The sequence below is a fragment of the Crinia signifera genome, chromosome 12, assembly GCF_055691185.1.
Source record: "Crinia signifera chromosome 12, ASM5569118v1, whole genome shotgun sequence".
Classification (NCBI taxonomy): domain Eukaryota; kingdom Metazoa; phylum Chordata; class Amphibia; order Anura; family Myobatrachidae; genus Crinia; species Crinia signifera.
Window position 1 is genome coordinate 77,140,955 of NC_139228.1, and position 26,258 is coordinate 77,167,212.

General features: G+C 44.3%; 1 protein-coding gene across 1 annotated transcript in view; it reads right to left on the reverse strand.

Annotated features, from left to right (window-relative positions):
* Window positions 1–6,133: 6,133 nt before the first annotated feature.
* The window catches only part of LOC146049550 (embryonic protein UVS.2-like), a 29,440-nt gene continuing 9,315 nt past the window's right edge, over window positions 6,134–26,258 (reverse strand). The window contains exons 5-13 of the mRNA XM_083166077.1: window positions 21,732–21,854; window positions 21,518–21,635; window positions 19,609–19,787; window positions 19,421–19,502; window positions 19,157–19,284; window positions 14,329–14,444; window positions 10,107–10,332; window positions 6,676–6,794; window positions 6,134–6,376 (exon numbers count right to left, since the gene is read on the reverse strand). Of these exons, the coding sequence (XP_083022203.1) occupies window positions 6,134–6,376; window positions 6,676–6,794; window positions 10,107–10,332; window positions 14,329–14,444; window positions 19,157–19,284; window positions 19,421–19,502; window positions 19,609–19,787; window positions 21,518–21,635; window positions 21,732–21,854 (1,334 nt within the window). The remainder of the gene's footprint in view (window positions 6,377–6,675; window positions 6,795–10,106; window positions 10,333–14,328; window positions 14,445–19,156; window positions 19,285–19,420; window positions 19,503–19,608; window positions 19,788–21,517; window positions 21,636–21,731; window positions 21,855–26,258) is intronic.

Here is a 26,258-nt window from a genome sequence, read left to right on the forward strand (position 1 = left end):
TAACCCCCTTTTTTTTATTTCTAGTCTGTCTGAGTATTGGCTGACTCACTAACACATGCAGCAGCGGGTTTATTTTTTTAAATGTATTAATTTTATCTCAATAATATAAGTGCCGGGTTTGTAGTCTGGCGGAGTCCTTAGTGACCCTCTATTGTACATCTTCTTGTTTTTTGCATCAAATGTTTATAGATCATGCTTTTTGTTTCTGCCAATACACATAACATTTTTATGAAGTTTAAATTGATGTTACAAATGCAAACAGAATTTTTTTAAATTTGAATATGTTTTTGCAAATATGTAACCAGCTACTGGCAATGTAGAAATGCAAAGACAAGTGTTTAGGAGGCAGACTGCTTATCCTGTTTCAGAAAGCCAGCAATTATATGCAGAGGAATCAACAATCCAGTTACAGTATGTGAAGGTATTTAAGAAACTTTTAGCAGAAATTATATAATTAAATAAAAAAAACCTGCAAAGTACCATTGGTCATTTTTTTCCCATGCGACCTAAGAATGGTAGCGTTCACTTGTTTATATGGGCATGGGATCAGGTGGCTGGGGAATTGGGGTCAGGGGCTGTTCATAGCAGAGTGCAAAGCTGTCATGTTACAGTACTGAAACCAAGGGTGAAATGTACCCTTGGCTACTCTATGGCACGCTGTTTGTGTGTTTCCAATGACATCTACTGTAGCTCTGCACATCTGTATGTACAGTATAATACCCTGTGGTTCCTTCCAGTGGCGTAACTATGAAAAAATCTCCCCCCTGCCAAAAATCTTTTGCGTGTGCCCCTCCCACCCCCCACCTCGACCTCCCCAACCCCCTTACCCCTCCGCATCTGCCCCGGGACCTTCTGCCAGTGAATTAGTCTGCGCTGCGGCTCTACGTGTCCCTGCTCTCCCGGCTCCTGCTGTCATAAAAAACATGTCACTCAGAAAATGGCTGCCCCTGTACAGCAGACCATTTTTAAGGATGCTAGAGGAGGCCTCTGCCTCTTCTAGCATCCTCAAAAACGGTCTGCACTATGGGGGCAGCCATTTTCTGTGTTTCACATTTTTATTGCAGAAGGAGCTGGGAGAGCAGGGAGACGGAGAGCCGCAGTGCAGACTAATTCGCCGGCGGAAGGTCCCGGGGCAGATGCAGCAGGTAACAATAGCCCCGCAGACTCCCCGGTGCCCTCACCTTCCAAGCGCCTCCCCACCACCGCGGGGCGATAGTTATGCCACTGCTTTTATACCACATTACAATGAGCAGGTCCAGGGGTGTTACTAGATATATTTTAGGCCCCAAGGCAAAAGTATCCAAGGGTCCCTACTGTACAGCGCAGTGAGGAAAAATGTATATAACACATGTAACTGTGACAGGGAAGGTGTCCCCTCTCAGCTCTGGGCCCCATAGCAGCTGCACTCCCTACACCTATGGTAGTTACACCCCTGTATATAACACATGTAACTGTGACAGGGAAGTGGCCCCTCTCAGCTCTGGGCCCCATAGCAGCTGCACCCCCTGCACCTATGGTAGCTACACCCTGTATATAACACATGTAACTGTGACAGGGAAGGTGGCCCCTCTCATCTCTGGCCCCATAGCAGCTACACCTCCTGCACCTATGGTAGCTACACCCTGTATATAACACATGTAACTGTGACAGGGAAGGTGGCCTCTCTCAGCTCTGGCCCCATAGCAGCTGCACCCCCTGCACCTATGGTAGCTACACCCCTGTATATAACACATGTAACTGTGACAGGGAAGGTGGCCCCTCCCAGCTCTGGCCCCATAGCAGCTGCACCCCCTGCACCTATGGTAGCTACACCCCTGTATATAACTCATGTAACTGTGACAGGGAAGGTGGCCCCTCCCAGCTCTGGCCCCATAGCAGCTGCACCCCCTGTACCTATGGTAGCTACACCCTGTATATAACACATGTAACTGTGACATGGAAGGTGGCCTCTCTCAGCTCTGGGCCCCATAGCAGCTGCACCCCCTGCACCTATGGTAGCTACAACCTGTATATAACACATGTAACTGTGACAGGGAAGGTGGCCCCTCTCAGCTCTGGGCCCCATAGCAGCTACACCTCCTGCACCTATGGTAGCTACACCCTGTATATAACACATGTAACTGTGACAGGGAAGGTGGCCTCTCTCAGCTCTGGCCCCATAGCAGCTGCACCCCCTGCACCTATGGTAGCTACACCCCTGTATATAACACATGTAACTGTGACAGGGAAGGTGGCCCCTCCCAGCTCTGGCCCCATAGCAGCTGCACCCCCTGCACCTATGGTAGCTACACCCCTGTATATAACACATGTAACTGTGACAGGGAAGGTGGCCCCTCCCAGCTCTGGCCCCATAGCAGCTGCACCCCCTGTACCTATGGTAGCTACACCCTGTATATAACACATGTAACTGTGACATGGAAGGTGGCCTCTCTCAGCTCTGGGCCCCATAGCAGCTGCACCCCCTGCACCTATGGTAGCTACAACCTGTATATAACACATGTAACTGTGACAGGGAAGGTGGCCCCTCTCAGCTCTGGGCCCCATAGCAGCTGCACTCTCTGCACCTATGGTAGTTACACCCTGTATATAACACATGTAACTGTGACAGGGAAGGTAGCCCCTCTCAGCTCTGGGCCCCATAGCAGCTGCACCTCCTGCACCTATGGTAGCTACACTCTGTATATAACACATGTAACTGTGACAGGGAAGGTGGCCCCTCTCAGCTCTGGGCCCATAGCAGCTGCCCCCCCTGCACCTATGGTAGCTACACCCTGTATATAACACATGTAACTGTGACAGGGAAGGTGGCCCCTCTCAGCTCTGGGCCCATAGCAGCTGCCCCCCCTGCACCTATGGTAGCTACACCCTGTATATAACACATATAACTGTGACAGGGAAGGTGGCCCCTCTCAGCTTTAGGCCCCATAGCAGCTGCACTCCCTGCACCTATGGTAGTTACATCCTGTATATAACACATGTAACTGTGACAGGGAAGGTGGCCCCTCTCAGCTCTGGGCCCCATAGCAGCTGCACCCCCTGCACCTATGGTAGTTACATCCTGTATATAACACATGTAACTGTGACAGGGAAGGTGGCCCCTCTCAGCTCTGGGCCCATAGCAGCTGCACCCCCTGCACCTATGGTAGCTATACCCTGTATATAACACATGTAACTGTGACAGGGAAGGTGGCCCCTCTCAGCTCTGGGCCCATAGCAGCTGCACTCCCTGCACCTATGGTAGCTACACCCCTGTATATAACACATGTAACTGTGACAGGGAGGTGGCCCCTCTCAGCTCTGGCCCCATAGCAGCTGCCCCCCCTGCACCTATGGTAGCTACACCCCTGTATATAACACATATAACTGTGACAGGGAAGGTGGCCCCTCTCAGCACTGGGCCCCATAGCAGCTACACCCCTGCACCTATGGTACCCACCACCCATGGACATCGGGGTCAGCCCCGGGCTTCAGCATAGGCAAGTAAGTTCTGGAGGGTGGGACCCCTTTTTTGGGGGTCCCCACTTCCCCAGGACCCCTGCCCAGGCTGACCGGTCAGGGGGATGATGCTTTGACCGGGGGGTCTTGTATAAAAAGTCTCCCCCTGGCTGTGGCATTAACCTGCTGGCTGGTTGGGCCCGGTGCTGGTTCTTGAAATATGGGGTAGCCCTACTCATTTCCCCCCCCCGTATCTTGGGAACCAGGACCGGCCCTTGAGCCTGGTGCTGGTTTTTTAAATTCCAGGCAAACCCACTTTTTTGCTCCAAATTCTCATCTCATTAAATATGCGAATATCAGGCAAAAAATGCGATTTTAAAAAGTGCGATATGGTGCGATTTTGGGACATGCGAAAAAATCGCATCCTATTAAATGTCACCCTATATTTCCTATATAAGGTAAACTATTTTCACAACTATTTTGACAAATTCACTTAGCACTCAAAGGGTTAAGTAAATACTAATATTCTGATAATTCCTGGTGGATCTCTCCCAGGTATGGAGCAAAGAAATGCGTTCTAATTATTGGTCATGTAACTGAGGGTTGACCGTTTCTCAAGTTTCCGTATTGGAGTCACTTAATATACAAGCACAATGTTCTAAGTAATGACGCACACACAGCTGTACCATTCATCTGTTTTATTAGTTATTCATTCTACTTTCCCAAGTGTTACTGCCCCTCGGAAATACAAAGTATTGTACGTTTATTCAGCACTGCAATAAGCTGCAATAAACATTTTATGTTGAATAGTACAATTATATTTTTATAGACATCCATCAGTAAGAATTAAACAGACTTGCTAAACCCCGTACTATTCATTGTGTGATCTCCGCTGATTTCCACCATTAGTGATTTGTCTGGTTACACTGTGATATTGGCCGGTTGTGTAACAGGTTTCCGTTATACTGTAATAAAAGGGACATAAACATGAGTTAGAAAAGACAATTGTTACATATAGGTACAGTATATTGTTAATTTGTCATATCCTTGTACATAACACATTATAATGATATGCAACAGCTACCAAGTTTGCAAGGTTAACAAATAGTATGATTTCCAAGGATACATTTTAAATTTTATTTAGAATGTAAGCTCTCATAAGCAGGGCCCTCTTCTCTGATGGGCTGTCATTCAATCAACCCCAGGCTGTTGTTGAATCATGGCCCATGATTACCAGGGCTCCAGGAAGTTCCTCTGAGGCAGGTAGGGAGCGGAGCTACTGACACCAAGAAATGTTGGTAACTCCCAGGAGTATTCCTCAACTATGTCCTCTCCTTCATACCTCCAGGTACCACCACCAAGAAATGTTGGTAACTCACAGGAGTATTCCTTAACTATGTCCTCTCCTTCATACCTCCAGGTCCCACCTCCAGGTACCACCACCAAGAAATGTTGGTAACTCCCAGGAGTATTCCTCAACTATGTCCTCTCCTTCATACCTCCAGGTCCCACCTCCAGGTACCACCACCAAGAAATGGTGGTAACTCCCAGGAGTATTCCTCAACTATGTCCTCTCCTTCATACCTCCAGGTCCCACCTCCAGGTACCACCACCAAGAAATGGTGGTAACTCCCAGGAGTATTCCTCAACTATGTCCTCTCCTTCATACCTCCAGGTCCCACCTCCAGGTACCACCACCAAGAAATGGTGGTAACTCCCAGGAGTATTCCTCAACTATGTCCTCTCCTTCATACCTCCAGGTCCCACCTCTAGGTACCACCACCAAGAAATGGTGGTAACTCCCAGGAGTATTCCTCAACTATGTCCTCTCCTTCATACATCCAAGCCCTAACGCCATAGTAACATATTTTGTTTGCTTTATGCTGTAGTTTACTTAACATGTAATTATAATATAATTCTCTGGTGTGCATTGGCAGGCAAAACAAGAAATGACAGCATATAAGTTTAACAAAAGAACTTTATTTTTCTCACAAAAGCATTGAAACGATTGAGAATCTGCATAGAAAATACTGTAGAGTGTATAAGTATCAATGGTTTTGAGGATAAAGTTACATCACCAGAGGGAATACATACTGTATGGATGTGGTCAGTGAGACTGGCAGTCTCACACAAGTGTACTTACCCCCCCCACCCCAATCCTAATCATCCCTTCTCGCAGCCTAACCCTAACACTCCCCATTAATTCCTAACCCTAACCTTCATCTGTACAAATCCCAACCCTCCAGTTTTTAGGGTAATTTTGCTAAAATGAGAAGAGGCGATATTGTACATATCAGCCATCAGATCCTGTCTATCATTTCTCTATTGCACCCTAGAAAATGATAGAAAGAATTGGTTGCTAAATTTACCCCTTAGTTCCTAACCCAGTCCCCTTCAGTCTTACCCACATTTGTGGTGCTGGGTGTATTTCTACATTACACTTTTTAATAACATTGCCACTATTTATTCTAGGAATTTTATTGGTAGAGACCCCCACAAGTGTTTTGCCTACAAAAAACCCACATAAACCCTAATCGGTCCCTGTTGAGATGTCACACAGACTATAACAAAACTACACTCTACGCTGTGTGTAAAGCGAAATGAAGGCCATTACTCATTATCACTGTGGGACAATACACTTAATTAAAGCAAATAAATGAAACCAGAATACTTATATCAAGTCCTGTAGTATTGCACTTTAATGAATATAAGGAATATTTTTGTACTCACTGAAAGAGTATGAAGCCTCAAATCCGGTCATTTGAGTTCTTTGATTACTATGGAATATCAGTGCTAGGGTGTTCCCTGAGGAGGTAATGGGAGGAACACCATAATCACTGCAGAATGGACCATACACAACAGAATGATCCTTTACCATCACATAGTCACAGATGCAGTACTGGCATGCCTCCAGGTTAAAATCACTCACGGTCAGTGCTATCTGCAAAACACAAAATATAAATTATGATTAACTAAAAGACATATAGAAAGCAGAGATAGATAGAATAGTCCTCACAGGCATAAAGAGTTAGTATTTACTTCTAACAATAACACTCCATATAATTACAGTGGCAGATTCAGGGGGGGGGGGGGGGCACAAAGGCAATCACTTACAAGGCAAAACCTGGTTAGGCTTAAGCAATGCATATGCTGAAGAATCTTCACTGTATGTGTATGTGTGTATGTGGTACATTGCTGAAACCAGAATACAATTATTCTAGGCTGAAACACTTTCCTTACCCGATAGCCCACAGGAGCTGTGATATTGAAGGTACAGTCCATGTTTGGACTGTATGCTTTCGGGTATCCAGGGGATGTAAAGTTCCTTTTAACACCAAAGAAATTTCCTCCACATTGTACTTTAGGGAGATATGATATAAAGAGAACGATCAGCATTTGAATCTAAAATTCAGTAATGTACAAAGCTATGCAAAATTGGAATATAAAGAATACAGCAAGATCTTTGTATTAGTTCTATAGAAAAATGTGTATACTGTATACTTTAGTTAGAGACAAGAGACAAGCCGTTTATTAGTAATTCTGGGGTAAATGTATTGATGCTCATTATGAGGAGAAGCAGAATCAGCGCAAATATCTATGCTGATAAAGTTTCTCCCCCAGGCTTAGAAAATATGGACGTTCTGTGTCCCTGTCATTAACAGTGCAATATAGCACACTAACAGCAAGTGGCACTGTATGAATGGTCCTAGCTCTGACCATGACTAAACTTGAGGCTGTCGATACTGGGAGGTGCCATTGCCCATACACAGCCGCACGGACAGTGTTGTCAATAGCAGCGGCATCTGCGATGCCCAGTGCAGCCAGCAGGGTAGTGACATATATCGGCACTGAGCTATGTGCATTAGCAAGGATTGCCAAGGGAAAGAGTTTTCACTCCCCCAATTTGACGCCCGTGGTGTTAATACAATTCTGTGATACTGTTTCCTGCTTCACCTCATTACCGTAATCCATGCCGCTTTATCACATTTCCCCCACTTTTTGAAAATACAGTATGCCTAATACTTTACTTAATGTTGGTTTTTATGAGAATGGGGGATAAGATCAGCATATTAGTGGGACATAGGTGACACTGTGCTTGGCAGATTTTCCCTACGTGGGGCATTTTCCAGCAGATATTGCCATGCAATTCAGAACATGTGTAAAACATACAGTGTAGTGATTTACTTGTTAGAAAGAACACACAGTATGGACAGCGTGTTAAAAGGTGGACGCCAGGTAAAGAAGTGAAACATAAAGGGGAAAGGTCTTTGCTCTAGCGGGGAAAGACAAAGAGAGACAAGAAGATTCGGTAGGGCTGAGGCAGATGTCATGTGTAGTAGTTGCAAGAGGAGGGGACCAAGGCACTTGTGAAGGGCCTACCAAAAGACTGGAGATTAGCTGAGGTAGGGCCAATATTAAAAAAATGAAAAGGGATGACCCAGCTAATTACAGACCTGTGAGCTTAATATTAATAGTGGGTAAATGATTTGAGGGATTTTTAAGGGATGGTATCCAGAAATATTTAGACCTTCATAGTTTAATTAGTATTAACCAACATGGGTTTGTAAAAAATCGTTCCTGCCAAACCAATTTACTAGGCTTCTATGAGGATGTCAGCAAAAACCTTGATAATGGAAATGCTGTAGAGGTGGTCTTCGTAGATTTTGCTAAGGCCTTTGATTCAGTACCACACCGGAGGTTGATAAATAAAATGGAGGATTTGGGACTGGGGTAAGAATTTGTAGATGGGTAGGGAACTGGCTGTGTAATAGAGAGCAGAGAGTGGTTGTGAACAGTGCCATATCAAATATGATACCAGTACTAAGTGGAGTGCCACAGGGGTCGGTACTAGGGCCCATTTTATTTAACATATTTATTAACGATATAGGGATGGGAAAACTCAGCAACGTTTCCATCTTTGCTGGTGATACAAAACTGAGCAGAGTAATTAGATCAAAAGTGGATGTCTCCTTGCTTCAGAATGATCTTAAACTCGATGATTGGGAAAACAAGTGGTAAATGAGGTTCAATGTAGATAAATGCAAGGTTATGCACCTTGGGAGTAATTACCAGTGTGCTAGTTATAACCTAAGCGGGGAGGCATTGGGTAATACAGAACTTTAAAAGGATCTAGGAGTCCAAATAGATAACAAATTGTGGTGTAGTGCCCAATGTCATATAGCAACAAATGGCCAACAGAATACTAGCATGTATAAAACGGGGCATGGAAACTAGGGACTCAAAAGTAATTATGCTACTGTACAAGGCATTGGTTAGACCACACCTTGAATATGGAGTACAGTTCTGGGCCCCGCACTATAAAAAGGACACCATAGAACTGAAAAAAAAATCCAAAGAAGAGCAACTAAGCTTATTAGGGGAGAATTTAAGCTACGAGGACAGACTGAACAAATTGGGATTGTTTACGCTAGAGAAGAGACGTTTAAGGGGGGACATGCTTAACATGTACAAATATATCAGGGGCCAATATATGTAACTGTCAAGCGCCCTTTATACTACAAGGAAGGACTCTAGGACACGTGGGCACAAGTTTAGATTAGAAGCGAAAAGATTTCATTCTCTTAGAAGAAAAACATTTTTCACGGTCAGGGCAACCAAACTATGGAACTCTCTTCCTGGAGATGTGGTGTGGGCAGACACAATAAATACATTTAAAATAAGGTTGGACAAACATTTATTGATTAAAAACATCCAGGGGTACAAATAAGAAAAACAATCTGTCTTTAAATCAAAATCTCAGTATTCACTACATAAAACAAGGGTTAAGCTAATACACCAAGGTTGAACTAGATGGACGCAAGTCTTTTTTCGGCCTTAACTACTATGTAACTACTATTTAACTATGTAAGGAATGGGTTTGAAGGATCACTTGTAGAATTGTAGGTTGGGCAGGAGCATGGCCAAGGATAAATTGAGTTCCATGTGTGGGAAATGCTGTAGGAGAAGTCTCCAAGGCAGGGAAGATACTGTGATTTGGCTAACAAGAGGGGAGAAACTGTGTAGGTCTCAGGAACATTGGTGTAGATAATAAGGGATATATTTTGTGACAAATATATATATATGTACAGTATGGAGAGAGCAGGTGAGAGCTTTGAGGATGTATAAGATTAGAGGTCTGATTAGATATACTGTATTTTCCTTGAAGACACCTACAGTAAATGATTTATAGTTTAAAAACATTGTAGTTTTACTGCTATTTTTAATCCCATGGGAAAAAGGTAGAGCATAAAGTACAATGGCAGCCAGAACCTCAGATGTGTCCAGTTACATCATGGCGAGATTTCAGGGGTGTGAATACTTTGCACACACATTCCATATGCACTGAATGGGAAGTATGTGGGTGCGAGTGTTTGCATCCTAGCAGGGCATAGCGATGTCGCAGTACGTGTACCATCACAGCAACATATAACTGGATACATCTGTATCTGATACTGAAGTAATCAAACAAATCTGGTACAGTAACACTACAGACAAGCAGTTGTAGTAATGTCTCCATACAGCTAATCATTTAAGCTGTGAACTACATACAAAACAACCAATGCCATGTAGAGTCAATCAGCGCAAGAACCTGACTGCACCTATAGAATGATAAGTAGGATCAGATAGTAGACATCCCTAACATTAAGCATTTCTAGAACTTAGTACAGTACCTGAGGTGTAAGAAGCTTTGAATCCGACCCCGGTAACGCTTTTGTCACTGGCAAACTCTACCAGCATCTCACTAGTGGAAGCAATGATTAGTGGGATCAGACCAGTCCCACAGGTTCTGTCCAGCAACAAAGGATGATTCTTACTGGGACCGTCATAAATAGTGATGTAGTCAGAGGCGCAATCAGGTGAGGACTGGACATCAAAGGCATTAAAGCTCAGGCTAACCTAAATACAAAATAGACAGCGTCTGGGGTCAGAAATAACTTATTTATCAGCCATTTTACTTACAATGTCATTGCATACTGGAAAATGGGATCCCCTGGAGATTGTGAACACCTGGAGGACATATTTACTGAAGGATGTGATCACTTGGTTGAAGTAATCAACCAGAGGACGTAATCACCTGACGGATGCAATCCCCAGCAGAAAGTGACCCTCTGCAGGAAGTGATCCCCAGGAGGATGTGGACCCCTGTAGTAAATGATCCCCTGAAGGATGTTATCACCCTTTAATCCCTTAAGTATGGTAAGTATGGCAAAATTCTGAAATTGAGCGTTCTGAATTTGTATAAATGCCACAACTTTCTATGATTCCACCAATCCTCTTGTGACTATGGCCCAATTCTCAGGAGGTTAAACTGGAAGGGGGTCAGTCCTTTAATACATTGCACAGTATAACAGAGGATCAGAATGATTGATTTATAATATAGCCAGTATAGCAGCTGGAAACGTGGATCTAAGTTATCTCTCCTCCAATCCCAGTGGAGGAGTATTAATCATAAATCCCCGGGATGTGGTAAAAGAGCTTCCGAATTAGTGTCCACCATTATCAATGATCATATCCTGCCTGGTAAGTGTGTCCTCCATTTTGAAATGATTTTGGTGGTAGGTCAACATGCACACACATGTGCACCTCCATGAATTGTATTAGTGTTAAAAGTTTGGTATAGTTTAGTTGACTATTTATGTTTATTTTGAACAAATTTGGTCATGATCACAATATATACGGGTGACTGGCGGATGGGATGTCAGCAATCAAAAACAGTGTTCTAGTATTTCTGTATGTAATGATACAGTGTTCTAGTATTTCTGTATGTAATGATACATTGTTCTAGTATTTCTGTATGTAATGATACATTGTTCTAGTATTTCTGTATGTAATGATACAGTATTCTAGTATTTCTGTATGTAATAATACAGTGTTCTAGTATTTCTGTATGTAATAATACATTGTTCTAGTATTTCTGTATGTAATGATACATTGTTCTAGTATTTCTGTATGTAATAATACATTGTTCTAGTATTTCTGTATGTAATGATACATTGTTCTAGTATTTCTGTATGTAATAATACATTGTTCTAGTATTTCTGTATGTAATGATACATTGTTCTAGTATTTCTGTATGTAATGGTACAGTGTTCTAGTATTTCTGTATGTAATTATAGTGTTCTAGTATTTCTGTATGTAATGATACATTGTTCTAGTATTTCTGTATGTTATAATACAGTGTTCTAGTATTTCTGTATGTAATGATACAGTATTCTAGTATTTATGTATGTAATAATACAGTGTTCTAGTATTTCTGTATGTAATAATACATTGTTCTAGTATTTCTGTATGTAATGATACATTGTTCTAGTATTTCTGTATGTAATAATACATTGTTCTAGTATTTCTGTATGTAATGATACATTGTTCTAGTATTTCTGTATGTAATGGTACAGTGTTCTAGTATTTCTGTATGTAATTATAGTGTTCTAGTATTTCTGTATGTAATGATACATTGTTCTAGTATTTATGTATGTTATAATACAGTGTTCTAGTATTTCTGTATGTAATGATACAGTATTCTAGTATTTATGTATGTAATAATACAGTGTTCTAGTATTTCTGTATGTAATAATACATTGTTCTAGTATTTCTGTATGTAATAATACATTGTTCTAGTATTTCTGTATGTAATGATACATTGTTCTAGTATTTCTGTATGTAATGATACAGTATTCTAGTATTTATGTATGTAATAATACAGTGTTCTAGTATTTCTGTATGTAATAATACATTGTTCTAGTATTTCTGTATGTAATGATACATTGTTCTAGTATTTCTGTATGTAATGATACATTGTTCTAGTATTTCTGTATGTAATGGTACAGTGTTCTAGTATTTCTGTATGTAATGATACATTGTTCTAGTATTTCTGTATGCAATGATACAGTATTCTAGTATTTATGTATGTAATGATACATTGTTCTAGTATTTCTGTATGTAATAATACATTGTTCTAGTATTTCTGTATGTAATGATACATTGTTCTAGTATTTCTGTATGTAATGATACAGTATTCTAGTATTTATGTATGTAATAATACAGTGTTCTAGTATTTCTGTATGTAATAATACATTGTTCTAGTATTTCTGTATGTAATGATACATTGTTCTAGTATTTCTGTATGTAATGATACATTGTTCTAGTATTTCTGTATGTAATGGTACAGTGTTCTAGTATTTCTGTATGCAATGATACAGTATTCTAGTATTTATGTATGTAATGATACATTGTTCTAGTATTTCTGTATGTAATGGTACAGTGTTCTAGTATTTCTGTATGTAATTATAGTGTTCTAGTATTTCTGTATGTAATGATACATTGTTCTAGTATTTCTGTATGCAATAATACAGTGTTCTAGTATTTCTGTATGCAATGATACAGTATTCTAGTATTTATGTATGTAATGATACATTGTTCTAGTATTTCTGTATGTAATGGTACATTGTTCTAGTATTTCTGTATGTAATGATACAGTGTTCTAGTATTTCATAAGTAATGATACAGTGTTCTAGTATTTCTGTATATGTAATGGTACAGTGTTCTAGTATTTCTGTATGTAATTATAGTGTTCTAGTATTTCTATATGTAATGATACATTGTTCTAGCATGTCCAAAGTCCGTCCCAGGGTTCAATTGCGGCCCTTGATGTCATTTCAAGCAGCCCGCAGCCTCCAGCCAGAAGCGGGTGGAGCATTGGATGTGGGACACACAGCAATAAAGGTGGGGCCCCATTGAGCATGCCTTTTCCTTGCTGTCTGCAGCAGTGAGGAGGTGCCGGCCGCCACAGTGAGATGTGTTTGGCGTCTTTTGGGTGAGTATGCATCCAACCCCTGCAGCTGCAATTGTATATCACTCTCCTCCGCAATCACAGTGACAGCAGTGTGTGGGGAGGGGGTGCAGCAAGGGGGAAGCTTGCTCCCATAACATGCAGAGTGGAGGAGGGCGGCAGTGGGAGCCCAAGCATCTCCTGTCCTTGCAGTTCCTGCTTTGCCTGTCCATCCTCTGGCTCACACAAGGGGCAGGGAAACATACAGAGAAGGGAGGGGGCAGGCAGGGGGACATACAGTGAATGGGGGCAGAGTGGGGGACATACAGTGAAGGAGGGCCAGGCTGGGGGACATACAGTGAATGGAGGCAGTGATGGATATTCAGAGAAGGGGGGGCAGGCTGAGGGACATAGAGTGAATGGGGGCTAAGTAGGGGACATAGTGAATGGGAGTCATACAGTGAATGTAGGGCAGATTGGAGGACATACAGTGAAGAAGGGTCAGGCTTTGGGACATACAGTGAATGGAGGCATTGATGGACATTAAGAGAAGGGGGGGCAGGCTGGGGGATAGAGTAAATGGGTGCAGAGTGGGGAACATACAGTGAATGGTGGATTTACAGTGAAGGAGGAGCAGGCTGGGGGACATAAAGAGAAGGATGGTCAGGCAGGGGAATAAACAGTGAAGGGGCAGAGTGGGGGGCATACAGTGAATGGGGGCAGGCTGGAGAAAATACAGAGAAGGGGGGCAGTCTAGGGAATATACAGTGAAGGGGCAGGCTGGGGGACATAAAGTGAATGGGGGCAGAGTGAGGGACCAATTTGATGGGATTAATGATTCAAAGAATGTCAGGCTGAATGGTCGGCCCCCACACATTTCAACTCACCAAAACTGGCCCTCGTCGCAAAAAGTTTGGACACCCCTGTTCTAGTATCTCAGTATGTAATGATACAGTGTTCTAGTATTTCTGTATATAATGATACATTATTTTAGTATCTCTGTATGTAATGATACAGTGTTCTAGTACTTTTGTACTGTATGTAATAATACAGTGTGCTAGTATTTCTGCATTTTTTACACCTTTTTGCTGCTTGTCATCTGTTGCTCTCATTCATTACTGTACCTGTCCAGATGGGGTTCTGATCAACCAAACGCAGCTGTAATTATTGGGATAGGCGGAGGGATAGTTGGCTGAGGTCAGAGTTCCATTCTTATCATTAAGCAAATTAGCACAAACATCTAAAAGGCAGAAAGTGACAAATGATAGTTAAATGTCTGTAGATGTGGTAGGGTACAACAGTGGCATAACGCGAAAACCTGCACACACCCCCTCCCCCGGGTAAAAATTTCTGCAGCACCCCCCATCAGGAAAAATAAAACCACCCCAACCCTGCCTTACCCCTCCGCATCTGTAAACGGGAACCGTAGCTCTACCTGTCTGCGGTCCCGGCGCTCCTCCTGGCTCCTGCTGATAAAAAATGACCCACACAAAATGGCTTCCCCTAACAGCAGACCATTTTTTGAGGATTCTAGAGGAGGTTGTCGCCTCCTCTAGCATCCTCAAAAACTGTCTGCTTTAAGGGGGTGGCCATTTTTTAAGGGAGATTTTTCATTAGCAGCAGGAGCAAGGAAGAAGGAGAAAGCGAACATGTGAGTATATCAAAGGTAACAAATTTACTGAAAATAAAAGCTCACATACATCAAGGTTTAAAATATTCAGCTTGATAGCAAACAGATATCACATCAGATTCAGCATGGGGAGACGTCAGACAACACAGGAAAGGACACCACTGGATACGGTGCCCACACCGGGAAGCTCACAGTCTCCACACCGGTGATCAGATGTTAAACGCTGGAGGATCAGCAGCAGAAGTGATGCATCTGGACTTATGGGCGTGCCAGAAGTCCAGATGCATGACTATTGCTGCTGTCCTGATGAGAATTCTCTTTTTTCACATTAAAGAAGCATTATTGAAAGCGACCAGACCTTCCTCTCAATCGTCTGATATCCTGGGCTCATTACAATTATTTGGCGACCTTTCTCCAGCTAAGAGACGTTCTTTCCAACCTCTTACTTTGGCTCTCAGGAACGCAGAGATCCTCTACAGTTGGGGTTTCCGCACGAAACTTCTGATTTCACGTGAAGGCTCCACTATTGGAGGAGGGCATAAAACTGCTAGCCAAATGGAACATTGCCGGTGCCACGTTGAGCACCTCCCCTAACTGTTGACTTCAGCAGGTCTGGTCGATGGCAGGGTCAAAATAACATGTGTTTGTAATGTGTATGTTCTCACTTTAGTCTACCCCCTCCTCCATTTTCTTATGCTAACACTATCTACAATGTCAAATTTTTTTTTTTTTTTACTTTTAAAATTGTTATTTGGGTCTGTGCCGACTCCCATCTGACCATGTATAGTTTCACCGTTGGCACATTTTTAGTGTTTAGCGGGGTCGGTAGGGCACGGGGTGGCCCGGGGTCGTACCCCAAAGTTGTTTTGCTTTGCTCTTGTAGGCAACGGGGGATATGTCCACTACCCCCTTTTTCCTTACCAAAAAGGTGCCCATGTTGTGGCATCTGACTTTAGCCCCCAGTGGGGTTATTTCAGTTTATATATGTTTTTTTTCTTTTCTGTCTGTTTTTTTTTCTTGTTATCTACTTCCCCTTAAATTGCCAGATATACTGTCTTGTTTACTGTTTTTCGACTTATTGCTATGTTAAAAACTCACCATCCCTATTTAGAACATGGTAAAAGTAGTATCTATTAACGCTAAGGGACTTAACTCCCCTTCAAAGAGAAAGTTAGCGCTAAATCACTTTCACAGGCTTAAGGCTCATATCGTTGCAGTCCAATAGACTCATTTTCAGCAAGCTGCCCCACCTCCATTTTACAATACAAGATACCTCCACTGTTATACAGCCAATGGCCCTCAGAAAAAAAGCCGGTGTTGCCATCCTTATTTCACAGCACTGTCCCTTTGTCCTGTCGACCAAATGGTCAGACCCAAGTGGGCGATATTTAATCCTAGTGGGCAGTCTGAATAACATAGAAGTTACTCTTCCATCTTGTTATGTCCCTAACACCAAACAACTAGCGTTTTGTAAAAAGTTTTGTAAGATTCTGGATTCACACGCAAAAGGTGCTATCTTAATACTTGGTGACTTTAACATGGTTCTGGATCCATCCATAGATAGATCTAGGGCGAGTCCTTTGTCTGCAAATAAGCCACATGACCCTGTTAAAGGCTTCCGTGGCTTGCTGGCAGAATATGAGCTTTTTGATGTGTGGCCTGCTAGACATCCAACAGTTAGGGACTACTCATTTTATTCACATATACACCGGTCATATTCCAGAATTGATCTGATTCTAGCAGATAAATGGACATTGGCATCTATCCATAAAGCCGATATGATGCCTATGTCCTGGTTGGATCACTCCCCCTTTCTCTTATATGGGATGTGGGGGAGCGGAGACTCCACCCTGGTTTCTGGAGATTAGACACACATATCCTTAATCAGCCAGAGGCATCAAATACCATACTGCAATCTCTTTCATCCTATTTGTCCACCAATACTCCCGAGGATACTTCAGTTTTTACCCACTGGTGCTCACTCAAGGCTGTCTTACGTGGCTTGGCCATTCAGGCGGCAGCCAGACTTGAAAGAGAGTATAAAAAGCACTTTGAACTGGCCAAGCTTGAGGCGGCCAAACTTGAGAGTGCACACAAAGCAGACCCTAAAAACAGATCTTTATATGTGCTTTTGCTTAAGGCTAGAGAGGAGGGCAACCTTTTCTCACTGAGTGAGGTACAATGTAACTTGTCCCGCCTTAATCAAAGGTTTTATGTGTATGGTAATAGGGCTGGTTGCCTCTTGGCTCAAAAGTTCAGAGGCCCCAGGACAAAAGATTGAATCCACGCCATTTATAATTCTAGGGGTGCTAAGCTTTCTGATCCAGTAGACATAACCAATGCCTTCGCTGAATATTACTCTAACCTGCACAACCTCAAAAATGATCCTAATACTCCCCACCATCACCTACCGACATTAATGATTTCTTGAGTGATATCTCTTTACCCACATCAAATTCAGAATCGTTGGCTTCCCTCTGTTCACCATGGAAGTGCGCAGAGGTAGAGGCAGTGATAGATTCACTGCCCTTAAAAAAAGCGCCTGGTCGAGATGGCTACCCATCTAATATTTACAAAAAGTTTAAGTCCGATCTTGCCCCTGTTCAGATGCTGTAATAAAGCATCTGAGATCAGTTGTTTCCCGAAGGAGATGTTAGAAGCCCGAAATAGTTACTATCCCTAAACCAGGCAACATGGCTAGTTCTGTGCAAAACTACCGCCCCATTGCGTTGCTTAACCTTGATGTTAAAATATATGCCAAAATGCTTGCTTCACGTTTGCACCCCTTAATATCTTCTTTGATCTAACCTGATCAAGTGGGGTTCATACCAGGTCGGCAGGCTCCAGAAAATACCCAAAGGGTTTTAGGTGTTATGGAAGTCTGTGCTTCCCAATCAGACCCCCTGTTGATTATGTCTCTAGACGCTGAGAAGGCTTTTGACAGATTGCATTGGGGCTACCTGCGGGCTGTGCTTAGCCGCTTTGGCCTCAGTGGATTTGCGCCTCTATTGCGGCTCTTTACTCTGCCCCTTCTGCCAAAGTTTCTGTTATGGCTGTATCTCCTCGGGATTTGGCATTTCTAATGGAACTCATCAGGGGTGCCCTCTGGCCCCCTTGATTTTTTCCCTGGCCCTTGAACCTCTGGCTGAAAAGATTAGGAGCACAGAAACAATACATGGCCCAACAATTGGTGGTATTCCCCATAAGATCAGTCTGTTTGCGGACGATATTCTTCTATGCTTATCAAAACCCGAGATTTCCCTCCCATCCCTTCACACGATACTCGATATGTACTCCAGAGTTTCTTATTATAAACTCAACACCTCTAAAACAGAAGCTCACCCCCTGAACATTCCTGAAAATATAGTCAAATCCTTGAAACAAACCTATAAATACACCTGGCAAGCCAGCTCCCTTAAATATTTAGGTATTCATTTAGCGAGAGACAATCTATTGTTGGACTGTAACAATAGACTGTAACTGTTGGACTGTAACTATGGCCCCCTGTTGAAGGCCTTGGAACTACTGACAAAAGATTGGTTACTACACAAGGTATCATGGCTTGGTCGCATCGCTGTGGCTAAAATGGTATTATTGCCAAAGCTGATGTACCTCTTCCATATGATCCCGAGATTATTGCCAAAACCTCTATATAATAAAATTAATCAGATTTTCTCCACCTATATATGGAAAAACTCTAAACCTAGAATGGCAAAAAGAACCCTCACTCTTCCCAAACAATATGGAAGCCTTCCCAGATATTGAAAAATACCACTCTGCTTGTATCCTCAATCAGGCTGCAGAATGGTTTAAGCGGACTGACCCCAAGCCTTGGGTTCTGCTGGAATAGGCCCCCATTCATCCCCTCCACCTACAAGACTTATTGTGGTTGCCCCAAAATGACGTTCCTCCTCGGCAGAAAGTAGGAAAGGCAGTCCAAGTCACGGTCTCCACATGGCATAAACTAGTTTCCTCCTCCACAACATTCTCCCTATCCTGCCTGGAGTTGTCCCTAACTGCTATTGCTAGCCTAATTCCCAGACTGTCCTTTGACTCGTGGGTGGCCTGTGGCCTCCATTCTCTTAAACATGTTCTCCTAGATCGTACTCTGGCCCCTTTTTCCGTACTTCAAGCAAAGCACAGTATCCCAAAACAGGACTTCTACAAATATTTACAGCTCTGACATGGGTTGGGTAATAGTTTGCCTAGTCACACAACAGAGCTGGCTTCCCAGAAACTTTTATTGTCCCGTCTCTGCTCTCCTCACAAGTGAGGAGGCATTTCTGGTGGTACACGCACCTGATCTGCGCATAATTACTTACTGCACTGGTAGAGCCGGTTAATTTTAGAGACATCCAAAATACTCAGTCCAGTTCTTTGACCCATGGGCACAGTTGGATCCGGCTTGGGTACAATGGTTAGTTGGTTTGTAGTATTAGAGAATGCATAGCTGTCACATAGAGACAAAACAATAGAAAATGGTCAACAGCAAAATCCAGAATATTAGGGACATCTATCACATCAGTGGGCTCTAATCCCATCCATCCACCATCATCTATTATGTAATAACTCTGTGTACAACTTACTTGACATAATGCATCACTGAGCCATAATCATACTCCAGACCCAGGTTATTAGTGTTTACCTTCTGAAAGTTTGCCACATCACCTGTAACAAGGAATCTCCATTTACCGCAACTCATGTTCAAATGGAAACGAAACAGAACCTGAAGTAGCAAAGCAGTCATGTAATGCAGATGCCACGTATGTACTACCTGGTGAGATATACTGGTAATTGATGGTGACATAGTTATCACGGTCACTCCTCATATGCTCATGGTAAAATCCCAAGGCATGATCTAGCTCATGTTGTATGGCCCCTCTGGACATACAGCCATAAATATCTAATCCAACCATCTGAGGTCCACCTAGTCGTCCAACAAATGAGGTACAGCTGGAAGCAGGGAGGAAGGTATTAGAGTCTGTTCTATGGATACATATACTTAGTCACATAATAAGAAACAGTCATTGCTGGACAGACTATTAAAAACTATTCTATTAATGGAGAATTATCATTGATTGCAAAGATCAAGGGTGACATGTAATGAGATGCAAAAGTTTGATTGTTGCGATTTTTTCGCAAAAAACGGCCTAAATCACACTTTTCCTCGAATTTGCATATGTAATGAGATGCAAAAACCACAGATTTTGCAGCGAAATCGCACTTTCTGAAAGTGCGATTTTTAGTTGTGCCGGAACTCGCATCCAGATGTTTTCCCATTGAAAAGTATACAATTTGCATATTTAATGAGATGAAAATTCGTAAAAATATGTCTAAAAATTGCAAAACATTTTCTGTTATGCAAATTGGCCAGAACCCTGCACAGATCATTGAGATCTGTGCATGGTCCTGTGTTAAAAAATGTGTTAAAGTGTTTTGTTTTTTAAACAGCGTGGGGTCCCCCCTCCTTAGCATAACCAGCCCCGGGCTCAATGATCCGGACCTGGTTCCAAAAATACAGGGGACAAAAAGCATAGGGGTCCCCCGTATTTCTGAAACCAGCCCCGGACTCTTGGACCGGTCCTGGTTCCAAATATACGGGGGACAAAAAATCTGGTGGTCCCCCGTATTTTTGGAACCAGGTCCGGCTCAATGAGCCCGGGGCTGGTTATACTTAGGGAGGACCTAAACACAAATTCGCACATTACCTAATTTTTAGGCCTAAAATTCGCACATTATCGCTTAATCGCACTTTTTCTAGAATACGCACCTCATTAAATATGTGAATTCGCAGCAAAAAATGCAATTGAAAAATGTGCCATAATGGGCGAATTAGAAAGTGCGATAAAATCGCATTCGGTACTTGTGAGTTATCTGGGCGTCCGATTTTGGTACTAGATCGCATGCGATATCGCATGCGATATCGCATGCGATTTGCGATTTGCATGCGATTTAGCATGCGATTTGCATAAGATTTGCTATTCATTTCATTACCCCACTATCCCCAAAGTGTGTCTATCAACGTGAACCCGAAGTGTGGCGAGCGCAGCGAGCACGCGAGGGGCGGCGGTACGCGTCCTCCGACCTTTTCATGCCCTACTATCCACTAGGGCGTGGAGTAAGAATAGAATAGTGTGGCGAGCGCAGCGAGCCACCGAGCCCGAAGCGTGGCGAGCGCAGCGAGCCCCGCGAGGGGACGCAGACACCTTCACAGGTATCCGCGTGCCCTTGCGGGCTTCACAGGTGTCCGCGTCCCCTCGCGGGGCTCGCTGCGCTCGCCACGCTTCGGGCTCGGTGGCTCGCTGCGCTCGCCACACTATTCTATTCTCACTCCACGCCCTAGTGGATAGTAGGGCATGAAAAGGTCGGAGGACGCGTACCACCGCCGCTCGCCACGCTTCGGGTTCACGTTGATAGACACACTTTGGGGATAGTGGGGTAATGAAATGAATAGCAAATCTTATGCAAATCGCATGCTAAATCGCATGCAAATCGTAAATCGCATGCGATATCGCATGCAAATCGCATGCAAATCGTAAGTACCCAAATCGGACGCCCAGATAACTCACAAGTACCTCGCATTCTATTAAATGTCACCCCAAGTGTAAGAGAATTCTGCTTTGGTGACCAGAAACCAATAAGTTACTGTTAAACTTTAACAAAAACAGAACGGAAGAACCTACCCACGTCCTGAGACAATGGTGATATAATCCTTCTGTGTTGTCCAAGGTACAAACCTCACACACGTCAGTGTTGCAAACTCTTCCATAGCAGTTGTAAACAAGTTGCGTTGATCGGAATCTGTGGGAAAGGAAGTTTAACATACTGTATATTAGTATACTAGAACGGTTGTTGGCCATGGCTACTTTAGGGTTACATAAGGAAGAGATATCTCACTGTAAACAGAGGATAAGGTGTACGGAACCGGCACAGTCCCATCTGCAGATATAGGCCACAAGCAACTTGTACAGCTGATGGCGCTGCGACCAGTTTTCATAAGGATATCTCCGTTATGTACAGATAAGTTGTTGAAACCTACAGCAAAATAGACATGGAGCATGTATACGCTGATATAAGTTACATAAGATTCATTTCTGATTATTAATTCAATCATATGCATCAATACTATCAAAGTGATGTTATTTTTTTCCCACCAAATATGTGTTTCTTTGCACCAGAGGTGTAACTCTGGGAGGCAATGGAGTCTTCCCTTATTCATATAGCTCCCTTTCTCCTCACCCCTATGTACTCACCCGCTCTCTCCCCACTGCTCCCTCTTTCTCCACCCTGGATACTTCAATCTCCCTACCCATTCTTTCGCTCTCATATATATTGTAATGCCCCCACATTACAGTATATATATGAGGAAAATGCTAAGACACAGTTAAATACTGTAATTATCTTGCGGCTGGTGTCACTAATAGACAAGCCAAACCTGGAGCATTTCTTCGATCCCAGGATTTGGGATTGAAAATTTCCCAATCCCAGGATTCCCTGGATCCCAGGATTGGCCTCCATGATTGCAAAAACACCCCCGACAGCCGCCAAAAGCAGCCGTGCCTCACCACACATTTACTTACGTATGCTGTGGTAGGTGTAGTGTCCGGGAGCTGGGCAGGAGGCAGTTGTGTGTAGTGATGCGGGTGCAGCCGACTGAGTACATCCAGGTGCTGGTGTGATAGCAGAAGTGCAGTCTGACCTTTGACCATCACGCTGCGCAGAGCCAAAGACTAGGGATTGGGAACAGCTGGGCAGTATCTGAGTGTGTGCTCAGATGCTGCCCGGCATTAGACTGCGCATGCACAGTCTAATCCTGAAATCATGGGATTGGAAACTCCAATCCCAGGATTGATATCTTGGACATTTGGGGGCCAAATCCTGGGATCCCGCTTATCCCAATCCTGAGATTGGCCACCCTAGTGGCTACCCCCTTCCTTTCTGTGCACACCACCTATTTTCTCTATCTCTGTGTTTCTATTACTGTACCTGGTCTTTGACATGTGGAGTATCTCATGCGACCCTTGTTCCCCACCGCCAGGAGGGGGTCCTAGGTCAGACCTGCATGCACTCAGGTCCGATGTACACAGGATTGCACATCGGACCCTAGTTGACATCTAAGGTGTCGCAAATGAGGATTTGAGCACTTGGTCGTGACCATGGTGGGCTGTGGTGGATACAATGGTTGAGAATTTGATTGGATTTACAGAGAAGCTGACTGGATCTGGGGATACCAGGTTGGAACTGGAGGCACTTCAGTCTGGGGACATCAAACAGGTAAAGGATCCCGGTGAAGCTAGAAAGTCTCTAGAGTACTCAGCCTGGGGATACCAGTCTAGTACTTGAATCTGGGGATACCAGAAGGTCTCTGAAGTATTTATTCCTGGGATGATAGATCAGTACAGGAATCTGGAGATATTGGAAAGTCTCTCAGGTACTCAGTCTGGAGATATCAAATTAGTACTGGAGTCTGGGAAAGCCAGAATAACTTTAACTCAGGATAGCCGACTTGGCAAAGTAACAGGATCCAGGGACACTGGAAATCACTTAAGGTAACCGGGTTGTGGATAATGCACTGATAACAACCAAATCTGGATACCGATGGCACAATGGAAGTGGCTGGGAACTAGATGACGGATGATTTGATGATAGCAGCTGGAATCCGGATAGAACTGGATAACCCAAAAACAACTATGATAGTGGGACAGCAGGTAATGTAGCTGAGCTGGACACAATGGAACCAGTAGCAGGTACTGTAGCTGGGCTGAACCCAATGGAGCCAGTAGCAGGTAATGTGGCTGAGCTGGACACAATGGAGCCAGTAGCAGGTACTGTAGCTGGGCTGAACCCAATGGAGCCAGTAGCAGGTAATGTGGCTGAGCTGGACACAATGGAGCCAGTAGCAGGTAATGTGGCTGAGCTGGACACAATGGAGCCAGTAGCAGGTAATGTGGCTTAGCTGGACACAATGGAGCCAGTAGCAGGTAATGTAGCTGAGCTGGACACAATGGAGCCAGTATCAGGTAATGTAGCTGAGCTGAACCCAATGGAGCCAGTAGCAGGTAATGTGGCTGAGCTGGACACAATGGAGCCATTAGCAGGTAATGTAGCTGAGCTGGACACAATGGAGCCAGTAGCAGGTAATGTAGCTGAGCTGGACACAATGGAGCCAGTAGCAGGTAATGTAGCTGAGCTGAACCCAATGGAGCCAGTAGCAGGTAATGTAGCTGAGCTGAACCCAATGGAGCCAGTAGCAGGCAATGTGGCTGAGCTGGACACAATGGAGCCAGTAGCAGGTAATGTGGCTGAGCTGGACACAATGGAGCCAGTAGCAGGTAATGTGGCTGAGCTGGACACAATGGAGCCAGTAGCAGGCAATGTAGCTGAGCTGGACACAATGGAGCCAGTAGCAAGTAATGTGGCTGAGCTGGACACAATGGAGCCAGTAGCAGGTAATGTGGCTGAGCTGGACACAATGGAGCCAGTAGCAGGTAATGTGGCTGAGCTGGACACAATGGAGCCAGTAGCAGGTAATGTAGCTGAGCTGGACACAATGGAGCCAGTAGCAGGTAATGTGGCTGAGCTGGACACAATGGAGCCAGTAGCAGGTAATGTAGCTGAGCTGGACACAATGGAGCCAGTAGCAGGTAATGTGGCTGAGCTGGACACAATGGAGCCAGTAGCAGGTAATGTGGCTGAGCTGGACACAATGGAGCCAGTAGCAGGTAATGTGGCTGAGCTGGACACAATGGAGCCAGTAGCAGGTAATGTGGCTGAGCTGGACACAATGGAGCCAGTAGCAAGTAATGTGGCTGAGCTGGACACAATGGAGCCAGTAGCAGGTAATGTAGCTGAGCTGGACACAATGGAGCCAGTAGCAGGTAATGTGGCTGAGCTGGACACAATGGAGCCAGTAGCAAGTAATGTGGCTGAGCTGGACACAATGGAGCCAGTAGCAAGTAATGTGACTGAGCTGGACACAATGGAGCCAGTAGCAGGTAATGTAGCTGAGCTGGACACAATGGAGCCAGTAGCAGGTAATGGTGCTGAGCTGGACACAATGGAGCCAGTAGCAGGTAATGTAGCTGAGCTGGACACAATGGAGCCAGTAGCAGGTAATGTAGCTGAGCTGGACACAATGGAGCCAGTAGCAAGTAATGTGGCTGAGCTGGACACAATGGAGCCAGTAGCAGGTAATGTGGCTGAGCTGGACACAATGGAGCCAGTAGCAGGTAATGTGGCTGAGCTGGACACAATGGAGCCAGTAGCAAGTAATGTAGCTGAGCTGGACACAATGGAGCCAGTAGCAAGTAATGTGACTGAGCTGGACACAATGGAGCCAGTAGCAGGTAATGTAGCTGAGCTGGACACAATGGAGCCAGTAGCAGGTAATGGTGCTGAGCTGGACACAATGGAGCCAGTAGCAGGTAATGTAGCTGAGCTGGACACAATGGAGCCAGTAGCAGGTAATGTGGCTGAGCTGGACACAATGGAGCCAGTAGCAGGTAATGTGGCTGAGCTGGACACAATGGAGCCAGTAGCAGGTAATGTGGCTGAGCTGGACACAATGGAGCCAGTAGCAGGTAATGTGGCTGAGCTGGACACAATGGAGCCAGTAGCAGGTAATGTAGCTGAGCTGGACACAATGGAGCCAGTAGCAGGTAATGTAGCTATGCTGAACCCAATAGAGCAGTTACTGTAGCTGAACTGATCCCAGTAAAGTGGGTGGATGGTATCATGGCTGGGCTGGACCCAGTGGAGTGGGTAGCAGGTACTGTGGCTGGACAGGACCCACAGGAGTGGAATTTGGGATTACTGCTGTCATAACACTGGGCTAAAGTACCTCAGGTGTCTAATCAGGCAGAACTGAGCATAGTTTCACACACACACAATGGACCTTAATCTGGTCTATTCACTCGGACCCCATTGTTCGCAAGGGGTCCGATGGTGGGCATATGCGCAGGTACATTTATGCACTTATGCATATGCAGCGTGCATGTCTTGCACCCACGATTACGCGTGGTGGTGGCAGGCCAGAGGACACACCCATGGGAACGCACAGCATTTTATGGATATTCGCTGGGCGTTCCCATGGAAATCGTCAAGTAATGTGAGCCTCGGGAGGGCGGGCAGCTGACATCACTGGATGTCAGCTTCCCACCCACTTTCTCACGAATGTGCATGAATATCTGAGTGACCTGAGCATCACTTTTAAAATTTGTGCACTCACCACATCTTTCGATGGTCGGTGACCATCGAAAGATGTGAGAGTTTCCCTCTGGTCTGCAAATGGATGTTTATGTAAAATATCCATCTGTATGCCGGACGAACGAGCATGGTGTGCGAGGGGGGGGGGGGGGGGCTACCTAGCATTCACAGGACAGCATCTGGTGGACTCACAAGGCTGCAAATACGCAGCCTTGTGAG